This window comes from Phoxinus phoxinus (assembly GCF_949152265.1).
Source record: "Phoxinus phoxinus genome assembly, chromosome: 22".
NCBI classification, from domain to species: Eukaryota; Metazoa; Chordata; class Actinopteri; order Cypriniformes; family Leuciscidae; genus Phoxinus; species Phoxinus phoxinus.
Window position 1 is genome coordinate 23,433,378 of NC_136897.1, and position 12,500 is coordinate 23,445,877.

Below are 12,500 nucleotides of genomic sequence, written 5' to 3' on the forward strand. Positions count from 1 at the left end.
TTCAAGGTTACAATTTAAGTTGAGGTAATAAAATTACTTAAAACAAAATTTGAAATAAAGCTTAAGAGAAAAAAAGCTAACTGATAACAATGACAAAAGCACATCAACATTTGAATGAAGCTGAAAATATTAAAATAAAAACAAAATTCAAAACATAATAAAAAATACTATAATACAATATAAATAATACTAAAATAACACTGGAATGCACCAAAATTAACATTATTTTCATGTTATTTTCACAGGTATTAAAATTCTATTTTGTCTAAATAAAAAATAATAAAAAACACTAAAACCAAAATTATAATGTATGAAAATTTGCTTTACATTTAACAACTATAAAATTACAAAACTATCATTAAAACAAAATATAACGATGATGGCACATTAAATTTAAATATACAGCCTAAATAGGGGAAATGAGCATGTACAATTTCAAGCAATATCGATGCATTTTAAAACAAACATCATAACTGATATGGTACCATATATATATATATATGGCCGATATAGCAATATATATTGCATAGCCCTTTTTTCATACTTTTTTATATGAATGCACCAGATATATCAGTAGGGAGCATATACACTTAAGAACAGTGAACCCAATCAAATTACTCTAAATAAAGCTGTGTCAGATACCTGTAAACCGGCTGCATTTCACGTGCAATTCCAATGACGGCCTTAGAAGGGAAATGGTTAAACTCTTGGAAGAGGTCTCTGACGTTGCTCCTGAATTTGAGGTCCAGGTCCAACTGAACAATGCGCTTCAGTTCTAGGGGGCAAAAGAAAGAGAAACGTAAAGCAAATCTGTTTGAAATCAACAAACACCAAAATAACCTCATCCTACAGGTTGTGAGCAGCGAGACACAGTGAATAAGGGATTTTGTGTGTACTAATGCAGAAAACACAAAATAACAAATGATGGGACATGATCATCCAGAGGGCTATTCTCATGTCGGATGGCCTCAGGGTCTTCGTGTGAGCACACTGGACAACAAAGCCCTCAAGACAACATTCTGGGCGCACCATTGTGGAGCAGAGGCAGGACACACAAAGACACACATTCGGAAAGCAAAACATAGGGGGCCCAAACTATGCTTGTTGTAATTAGAACAATGAGCAGAGAGCGGCCAGCCAGAGCTGTTTAGCCGGTCAGGCATTTCACACCGACGTCTCTCCAAACAAGCACCGGAAACCAGACGAATCAATATCAACGATCTCAGAGCTCCCCTCAAAACACACAGGCTGACAACAAAACACTTCATGAGCGATGATAAAAGGAGGACAACTGCTGAATTTCCATGAATCAGGAAGCACATCTACAGTCTCCAACCCCGCTCCATCACACTTATCTGTTAAATCACGTTGATTATCTGGTTCAGGTGTGTTTGATTAGGCTTGGAGATAAACTCTGCAGGATGGTAGGCCTACAGGAGCAGGGTTGGAGACTCCTGGTCTACAGAGATCAAAACAAAACTTTTATATAATTTGGTATAAAGTTCAAATACGTCATCCCATCACAGTTTAATGAGCTGCTGTAGTATGAGCTGGAAGCAGATAATAGTAGTAATATTAGCCGTATACTCTGGTCGAAAAATATATTATTTCTACTTGGACTACAGTTCAAAAGTTTAGGGGTCAGTAAGATTTTTTTTAAATGGATACTTCTTTTCCACAATGATGCATCAAATTGATCAAAAGTGACAGTAAATACATTTGTCACCATCGATAATAAGAAATGTTTCTTGAGCATCAAATCAGCATATTAGACTCATTTCGGCTAATTTCGAAGGAACATGTGACACAGCTATGTTTCCATCCACACGTTTTTATCTGAATGAAGTGATATCGAATGAAAAATGCCTTATGGAAACAGTAAAATTCGATTGAATTTCATGAATATCGACTCAAATGAAATGCGTTCGGTCTCATTGGATTTTATCTTGATCGATATACGGCTTATGCGATAAACGCTGATGGAAACGTTATTTGCAGAATAAATAATGAATTGCATTTTGTCTAGCAAAACTTTGTTCGCAAATGTTGGCTTGAATGTTGTGCGATTCAGTGCGAAAATGAATGGAAACACCTTAAAATGTCTCAATCAATTCGATATACCAATTTGATTGCAAAACAGCATGTCATTACGCACAGGGTTTTATTCGCTTTAAAGCCGTTGGATGGAAACACACTTTCACCAGCTTTATTCACATGAGTTTTTTTTACCGAACTTCAGATAATTCGATTGACAAGTGGATGGAAACTTAGCTACTGAAGACTGGAGGAATGAATTGATGATGAACATCACAGGAATAAATTACATTTGCAAATATATTAAAAGAAAAAACGGTTATTTTAAATTGTACAAATATTTCACAATATTGCTGTTTTTACTGTATTTCAAGTACATCCAGCCTTGGCGCAATGTGAACTAAAATAAAGTTGAATAAATGCTGTAAAAATTTTAGTTTTACTGTATATTGCTAATGCACTAATTAATGTTAACAAATGATGCCAGTACATTATATTGTTTTGATGTGATTTCATTTTAATCGTTGTGTGTCTTAATTTAGAAGAGAGCTATAATAACAACAACAAAACAGGCGGTGTAGATTTACAATATCAGTCATGATATTGTTTATTTGCCATTAAATAAAAAATAGTTACCAGCCACTGTCACCACCAAACATTTCTATAATAATGCATTGCCGTTGTATACGGTTACAATTCAGTTTGGTGCCTCACATTGCCTCAAATTGAATAGGGATAATTTTTTACCAGAGAGTTTCGTCAAACCTCCAAAAATAAAACCCATGCGTCACAGTACACCAGATCAAAAGAGGCACAATCGCTTTGGGCAGGATGAGCCACAGAGGGTTGATGTGCACCCGAGGGCATGTCAGCGAGCAGGTTAAAATGCGCCTTTGAAGCATTAACGACTGCACTAATTCATCTCATTGGGCCTCTGCGGCCTGAAGCCATGAAGACTTTCAAGAAACGGGTCCACGTGGAGTTCACCAGCTCCATTATGGCCTTGGCTGCTGGAAACATGCCTATGGAGCCTTAAACAATTTCTAGTTTAGTTTTAGCTAAGTACATACAACACAGAGATTCATCTAGGACATTCCCAGGCAGCATCTTTTCACCCAAGGGAAGTAGGGAACACACATTTGCACATGCTCAAAAATAGCCTGGTCATCTAAAACGACTAGGGGGCCCGAAGCTTGACACTTTTAGAAGTGTCCGTTTCACAGATCTAATCTAATACTGTTGTACTAGCTTTTAGCAGCATCATCATGGGAAATATCTGCATCGTTTAGGTTTCCCCTTCTTTTTAGATATCACATGCCAGCAAATGTACTGCACATTTACAATTTAAAACCATATTAAGGTGGTTAACGATACCCAGGGCTTTCCTTGATGAAAACAACAGTAAGTGATATAGGCTAATGTAGGTCAACCACATTATGAGATTAAAACCCAGCCTTATCTAGCCATTCTCTATTAGCAAAAAAACACAAGAAAAACATCTCGAATGGCAAAAGGATAAACACAATGCTGTAGTTAATATCTGGTATGAGAGATCACACGCCCTATAGAGGAGACCTCTTTCTTAGAACAATCTTTTCATAATCATGTGGCAGGTCATGCAGACACTCTTCAAAATATCTTCCTGTGTGTTCAACAGAACAAAGAAATTCACTCAGGTTTGGAACAACCTGAGGGTGAGTAAATGATGACAGAATTTTCATTTTTGGGTGAACTATCCCTTTAAGGCACGCTTCAAAATGATGAATTTATAGATGCATGCATGTTTTCTTTCGGACAGAAATTCCTTAGTACAGTACAGTTACTCAATTCAGCTGTAAAGATTAATCAACTGGCCGATTGATCGGTCGGTCGGTCGATTGGTGGATTGATAGATGCTGTGCCTTTTTGCGAATGATTGCTCGTCACTGTAATCTTGTCATGTTGTATCTGGTTAGTACACAGCTATGGCAACCTGTGTTAAAACCTCCAATATCAATGAAAGTAACATAACCGGTATAAATATTTAAAAAATCTACCTTTAGATTTTCTAACTTTTCCATTTACCAGCAGACACAATAAAAACACTCTTGAGGCAGTGAAAAAGCTGAAAGTCTTAAAACAAGGGCTTTCTGTTCCCCCACGAGCTGCCGAACACATGGGACTTCTTCACAATAAAAACAGATTTAAAGCCATTTGAAACAAGGGCCAATTATTTTCACAGCTCCTGTTGTCACTTAGGCTAAGCAGTTAATATACCAGCCCACCTCCAGGCACAATGTTCCTTTAATGAACAGCCAAATCCCTCGCAGCAATATGAGAGAACATTAAACCAGAGCGTTTATTTTTAAAAATCACTGGGCATGTGCTTCTTTTTCCACCATTAATACTTCATAAGAACAAACAAACAATAATTACTGAGCACCTAATCTTGCTCTTTTAGACCTACAGAAATTCTCATTTCCTCAGGGGGCCAGTGGTCTTCCAGGGATCATGGTATAAATGAGACTAATGGTGTCAGTCTCTTCCTCATGGCTCACTTATTCGGCCTCCCAGCAGGCCGGTATTGACCGCCCGGTCGGTAGACTTGATGACCGGAATAAGCCTGGCGGGAGAGACGGGTCATGCAAGCAGTCAGACCTACTCCGGACGTAAAGAGAAATCAGAGTAATCAGGACGGAATTCCTCGAGGTGGGTTTGAGCAGTCAGTCAGTGGGTCAAAGGTGAATTAATTCACCCAATTTTAACACTGATAATAATAAGAAGCATTTATTGAGCAGCAAATCAGCATATTTTAATGATTTGTGATACCGAAGACTGGAGTAAATGCTGAAAATGCTGAAAATTCAGCTTTGCCATCACAGGAATTAATTATATTTGTAAAAATATTAAATTAGAAAACTTATTTTAAATTGCAATATTTCACAATATTACTGTTCTTGCTGTATTTTTCAGTGAAATGAAAAATTGCAAAATGCTAAAAAAAAAATATTGGTCTACAGCAAAATGTCTGAAGTGAGGAACCAATGTGAATTTGGGTCATTTGATCAATGCACATAAGTGTCTAAACTTTCTGAATGTGCAGTTTTTATACAGTTCACAAAAAGAAAAGTATTCAATTCAATAACCCGTTGGGTTAACATTTTTAATTAAAAAATTTAACCCAACGACTGGGTTTGTCCATATTTGACCCAAATTTGGGTTGAAACAACCCAGCATTTTTTAGAGTGTAGATTCTGACAATTAAAACAAAACATTAATTACTGCATTATTTGTTCAGAAACAGAAGTAACAGTATAAATCAGTTGATGAAGACCCCATGCATATATACACATTTTTTATTAAATTGAATATATAGAATTATTTTATGTACTAAGTTTCAAGCTTGTTTTCCCACCGGTTTATTCGTTGCACCACTTTCTGAATATTGCTTCATCTTAGTAATCTACATTATTTAGAACAATCAATATTCAGAAACAGGTGCAGTTATGTTTTTCAAATTGAATTAAAAAAAAACCCCACACGCACGCACGCACGCACGCACGCACGCACGCACGCACGCACGCACGCACGCACGCACGCACGCACGCACGCACGCACGCACACACACACACACACACACACACACACACACGGCCCACCCAAAAATGTCTGCTAATGTTATTCCTATAGATTATTGGTGTTTCCTAATATGATATACTGTTTGAAGTTCCAAGAAAGAAAAGTAATGTCAGTATTTTGTGTCACAGCCATGAACCTAAAAGCTTTATCAAACACTCATAGGTCTTTTCCCTCTCATGGTATCATTGATTTGTTAGGCTGACAGAGGAGTCCAGTGATTTGCATTTAGTGTAGCAGCAAACCCATCTGGGCATTCTGCTGGCACAGCAAACCATGCCTGGATGGCCATTTGTTTCAATGTGAGAGAGAGTGAGTGGCAGAAGTGTCACAGAGGACGATCGACCGCCCCCCACCCACACACCCCCGCCGAGCGCTGTGCCATGTGCCCGTTCAGCACCTGTGAGTGAGTCGGCACATATGACACCATCAGCGGCCTCATGTCCAAATCCATTCATAGCCTGGCTGATTGAGGGAGCTTTCAGGATGGCCGAATGTACTGACCTTTAGACAACATGGTTAGAATGTGCAGCAGGAAGTGTGATGGGGAAGTTTACATGAACACCGAATGTTCTGCAGCTGCCACTTTTCAAATGGAAAAGTTGGGTCACAATATTGGGTAACACTTTACTTGAAGGGGTGCGCATAAGACTGACATGACACCTTCATAATCATGACACGACACATGTGATTAATATGAAGGAGGTTTTATGCATGTTTATGACAACTGTCATTAAGTGCCATTCGCTCAATTATGACATTTTTAATGCAAATATGACATTGTTTGAGATGTCTTTGTCATGACACCTTGACATAAACCAATACATCATAACCTGTCAGTGTCTTGGTAATGAAAACTTTACATTACTACAACATTTTACAACAATTACTAAGACAACACAACCTGTCATAAATATGTCATAAACATGACATAGCAGATTAATTATCAAACTTAAGAAACCACTTAGCTTTATGGGTTAACATTACATTAAACTGTCATGTGGTTGGTTTTGACATTGGCTGTCATGAGGCCTTTATAACATTTTAATGACAAATTCAATTTGTACCACTGTAGTTGAGGTCAAGAAAAATATGAATGACACAGTTATAATGGCCACATGACAGCCAATGTCAAAACCAACCACATGACCGTTTACTGTAATGTTAACCCATAAAGCTAAGTGGTTTCTTAAGTTTGATAATTAATCTGCTATGTCATGTTTATGACATATTTATGTCAATTTAAGTTGTCTTGGTAATGTCAAGTTTTCATTACCAAGACACTGACAGGTTATGATGTACTGGTTTATATCAAGTTGTCATAACAAAGACATCTCAGACAATGTCATATTTGCATAAAAATTGTCATAATTGAGCGAATGACACTTAATGACAGTTGTCATAACCATGCATACAACCTCCTTCATATTAATGACGTGTGTCATGTCATGATTACGAAGGTGTCATGTCAGTCTTATGCGCACCCCCAATATGGTTGTGAAAAAGTGTGTTAATAATAATTCAATCAGTATAATAATTACGACTTACAAAACAGAAAGAATGCAACTTCTAAACATACATTTAAAATGTTAAAGGTGATGTAATTTATTTGATATTAGCGTCACTAAGCAAAATTGCAAAAATAATGACTATTTTCTCTAACTGACAGTACTGGAAGCCAACAAAAGCCATATATAAACAACCACGCACAGTCGCACATACATGAAAAATACGGACGGACGGATGGACAGATGGATGGACAGATAAATAAATAGATAAATAAAAACAACAATTGTTATAATTAATACAATATAATTTTTGATTGCTTTTAGATGCTTTATTTAATAACTTTTTTTAGTAGAAATTCATGGCCTTTATGTGGTTCCATGTTTGGACAGTCATTATTCCTGCAATTTCATATGGAGATGCTAGTGTTGCAGAAACTGCAAAATTGTAACCTTTAGGTTTAGTTTAGTTTAGTTACCTTTATTGTCCACAAACTGTCCACGACTTCCATAAGAGCAACTTGTCAAAGAGCCAACAATATTGTAATATACAATGCCCGGTTTATTAATGGACATCAACATTACAATATTAAAAAAAGCTAAATAAAAGTAGCAATTTCCTTTCCTGTGCCTATTAACAATGGCAATGCCGAGTCACGCATCTCACCTGCAGGCATGATGCGATGCATGGCCACCGACAGGAAGAAGATGGCGTCGCTGTAGTACGCGCCGGAACCTGCACTGAAGTGCTTCTGCATGGCTTCCACGATGGGGAATAATTTCTCTGTAAGGGCTTCTACATTGTGAAACACCACCTGGAAAAGACAACAGACAATGTATGTGATAAATGAGGACTTTTTTTTGTGACCCTAGTGACACTGACACTACATTTTTGTAAATCCGTGCATGGGTGGACAGGAGTGAGCTGTATTTCTGCCATCTTTTGGCACGGAGATTTCATTCTCAGGTGTTCACCATTTGGCTCACTGAGCCTTGACAGTCGTCTTGTACTGCTCCTTCCATTGAAAACACACAATACATGTGTTTGTCTGCAGTGCAACCAGCCCCCTAATCCTGCTCCGCAATGCAAGTCTTTGGCGTCGACTTGACTCATGCAATCAGATAATGTGTATCTCTCGCTAGCTTGCACAAAGACGATGAAGGTGGAAGGGGGATGGGTGTTCAGTAATCACAGATTTCCCATTAAGGTTTTGATTGCAGGGGTATAATATGTTTCTGCCATAGGACTAGCATTCCACCTTCAGTCTGGCGACACAAAAGCACTAATACAGCACAAGCTCAGAGGATTCGAGGAACACAGTTGATAATGATTTTGTAACAAACCAAGCATTTGTTTTGTCTCATTTGTGTGGAAATATGTGCAAAAGTACAGTAAGACAAATATTAGTTGTATGTTTTCTTTGAAACCTTCGCACAACCAAGACTTTCTTCAGCTTGTATATCTTTGGACTATTCTTGTATCTATCAGGAAATGCAACATTCTGACAAATGTACAATTGAAAGTTGAAGCGACCAGTTTGATTCACAGAGACGGTTTTCACATTTCACCATAAATAGGTCAATTCCAATCCAATAGTGTCCTGCAAACTCGGCTACACAGGACTGAGACACGAAATAGAAGTAGAGAATTTAAATTCTCCATTCAAAGATAATGGGAAGACAATTATCAATATTTTACTTCTTTAGAAAATTGACTGGGAAAATGTAATGATTACAAATGGCAAGTGAAGTTGTTGTTTTTTTCAAAGTCGTGGGTTTGATTCCCAGTGAACGCATGAACCGTAACAAACTACCGTTCAAAAGTTTGGGGTCAGTATGTTTTTTTATTTGTTATTTGTTTATTCGTTTTTTTTTTTAAAGAAATTAATACTTTTATTGAGCAAAGACACATTCAATTGATCAATGACAGTAAATACATTCATAATGCTACAAAATATTTTTATTTCAAATAAATGCTGTTCTCTGTTGCACAAAAATATTAAGAAACAACCGTTTTCAGCATTGATAATGATAAGAAGAAATGTTTCTTGAGGCATGACAGCAATACATTTTAATAAAAATAAAGGCTTTTTGAGACATCCATCAAACAAACATTCTATCAAAAAATAATATCTGCTGAATGTAAAAAATTTAAAATGTAAAGACAAGTGTGCGTAGAAACCCAGTGAATTAGAGCGTACACCATCAAAACTAGTCAAGCACCATAAAAAAAAATATATATACAAAATAATAATAATCTGCCCTGTATCAAGTTGGGAGCACCCATTCAATATTTCATCACAGTTTATTTGTGATATCGCCCTGAATTTTTCATAAGAAAAATGCTTTAAAGCAACTGCTAAATAATGCAGAAGCAATGAGAAATTAACAGAGAAAACGAAACATTTTGCTCATAAGAACTTGAAAGAGAACAGAACACTCATTTGAATTCCTCATTTCACTTGAAAAGTACTAATAGTTAGGAACAGAAACTACACTAGTTTTATTTTATAGATGAAGTAACTGCAGGGACCAGCTATCTCTTCCAGGAATTCAAATTAGTTTCTGAATACAGAGCTCAGTGTAATCTCCATTACTAGCACATGAAGTGCTGTGCAAAAATGACCGTGGTATTATTAAATTAAATGCTTATGAACGTGTTAATGCTCATGGGGACTTGAAGCAGAGCCTGCTGGTCATTTATGTGCTTCTGATTTTCTTTAATAAAGCGAGATAGTACTTTATTATATGAGACTGGATGCTTGCTAAAGTATTACTGACAATTTGAATGTTCTGTGAGGGAATCATAAGAACTCAACACAACAACAACTTGTTTGATGGTATAAAATGATATTACCATGGTAATTTGATTTATTGAACTAAGTGATTGGCATATTTCCGGTAGTCCAATATACTTAAGAGAATACCAAGATACTACTATGTATGGGGTACATAACCAAAAATATGAAACCAATAAATTAACTACCTTTATCTGCCAATGCTGTCAAACTGCAATACGGAATGAAACCCGGATTCTTCAAACCATCAACCTTTTGTGCTTGCTGCAAACTACGATTTCGGCAATCCTAAAATCATTACGAATCACACTGTATGACATGGATCTAATAAACTTGGATACTGTGTAGACTGTACAATGATGACACCTTGGCTATTGAATCGTAGGCTACAACGCAAGTTATAGAATACTAATGTCATCAGCATGTGCTAGTGGTAACAAAATAGAGCAAGATGACTGTGTTTTTTTTTTTTTTTTTGGTGTATATGCGCTGAAAAAAAGAGGAAGCGAAAGATGAGAATATGGACGCGATTGATCATCTTTCGTCTGGGACAGCCCGACATCATACAATGTGTGCTGGGCATTACACTCTTCATTCGGTTCCGCAAAGAGCTCGGTAAACCATAATGACCTTTCTCCCCCCCAGCACCAGCTGATGATGGTGTCGTCATCACTTCCCAGAGAACACGCATCTGGTGAGTTCATGGAATCATCTCATCATGAGACTGTGTGGGAGTCTGTGAGCCCACAATTTCCACGCTGTGTGTGTCTGCGCAGCTTTGAGTGTGAGACAAGTTCAGTCTATAGCCTGTAGCCCAAAACAGCCTGCGCTAAAAACCACATGCCAACATGACACTCTAAAAATAATTGATTAATAAAAAATAAGTATAAAAATAACTGTATGCATACAGGGTTATTATAATTAACTGAAACTAAAATGGTGTTATCCTGCTGGAAGCAACCATCAGAAGATGGGTACACACACTGTGGTCATAAAGGGATGGACATGGTCAGCAACAATACTCTGGTAGGCTGTGACATTTAAACAAAGCTACTTGCGAATCGTAGCCTCAGTTTCCTGTTCTAATCCGACAGGAGTGTCACCTGGTGTGTTCTTCTGCTGCTGTAGTCCATCTGCTTCAAGGTTCGACGTGTTGTGTGTTCAGAGATGCTCTTCTGCAGACCTCGGTTGTAACGAGTGGTTATTTGAGTTGCCTTTCTATCAGTTCAAAGTCAAACCAGTCAGGCCATTCTCCTCTGACCTCTGGCATCAGCAAGGCATTTTCGCCTACAAAACTGACGCTCATCGAATAGTTTCTTTCTTTCAGACCATACTATGTAAACCCTAGGGAAAAACCCAGCAGATCAGCAGTTTCTGAAATACTCAGACCAGCCCGCCTAACACACATAACCATGCCACGTTAAAAATCACCTTCCTTCCCTATTCTGATGCTCCGTTTGAACAAATTCTCTAGTTTTAGCAAATTATCTTGACCATGTCTATGCCTAAATGCATTGAGTTGCTGTCATGTGACTGGCTGATTATATATTTGCATTAATAAGCAGTTGTACAGGTGTACCTAATAAAGTGGCCAGTTTTCTACAACAAGCACTAATACAAATACAATAAGAACAACAATCATCATCATCATCAAATTATTATTACTACCACTACTACTAAAACAGTTAATTCTGTATTATATATTATATTACAAATAAATGTACAAAATATAATTAGATATACATGTATATATATATATATATATATATATATATATATATATATATATATATATTCTACTAAAAGTACAACTACTACTACTCCAAACAACAACAATCATAATCAACACCCTCACCACTGAACGTTATTATAATTATTATTACCATTATAACAATAGTTAGTTGTATATAATATAATATATAATCCACTACTATTGCTACGGCTCCAAATAACAATAATAATAATCATCATCATCATCCAAATTTAGTATCTACTGAAATAGGCTCTTGTTTAGTGTGTGTGTGTGTGTGTGTGTGTGTGTGTGTGTGTGTGTGTGTGTGTGTGTGTGTGTGTGTGTGTGTGTGTGTGTGTGTGTGTGTGTGTGTGTGTGTGTGTGTGTGTGTGTGTGTGTGTGTGTGTGTCTAAAACTGCTTTAATCAAAATGTTGCAGCACATGTTGTGATGGGTGACAATGATTATCGGACATTGCATTAAGCCAAATACTCATTATCTTATTGTGTGTGTGTGTGTGTGTGTGTGTGTGTGTGTGTGTGTTGAATGAGTCTGGATTAAAGGAAGGTAATCTGCACCTCAGTCTCACAGCATCCCTGCAAAACTGAGCCACTGTCTATCCGCCAGTCCAAGCAAGAGAGAGGATCAGCCTCCACTAATGCCCGGCAACTGTTGCTAGGCAGGAAACACTGCTGTCTGCTCGATACATGATCCACAGCAGAAAAGTTGCACTGTCTGCCTTTACACGATCAATCAACTGAGATGAAGAAAATATCCTAACCTTAAAAGTCCAGTGACAACCTATCTGCCTGAACTA

General features: G+C 37.2%; 1 protein-coding gene across 1 annotated transcript in view; it reads right to left on the reverse strand.

The window, feature by feature from the left end:
• xxylt1 (xyloside xylosyltransferase 1) overlaps window positions 1-12,500 on the reverse strand; it is a 29,924-nt gene that overhangs the window by 13,998 nt on the left and 3,426 nt on the right. Inside the window, exons 3-4 of the mRNA XM_079597757.1 lie at window positions 7,822-7,969; window positions 643-775 (exon numbers count right to left, since the gene is read on the reverse strand). Of these exons, the coding sequence (XP_079453883.1) occupies window positions 643-775; window positions 7,822-7,969 (281 nt within the window). The remainder of the gene's footprint in view (window positions 1-642; window positions 776-7,821; window positions 7,970-12,500) is intronic.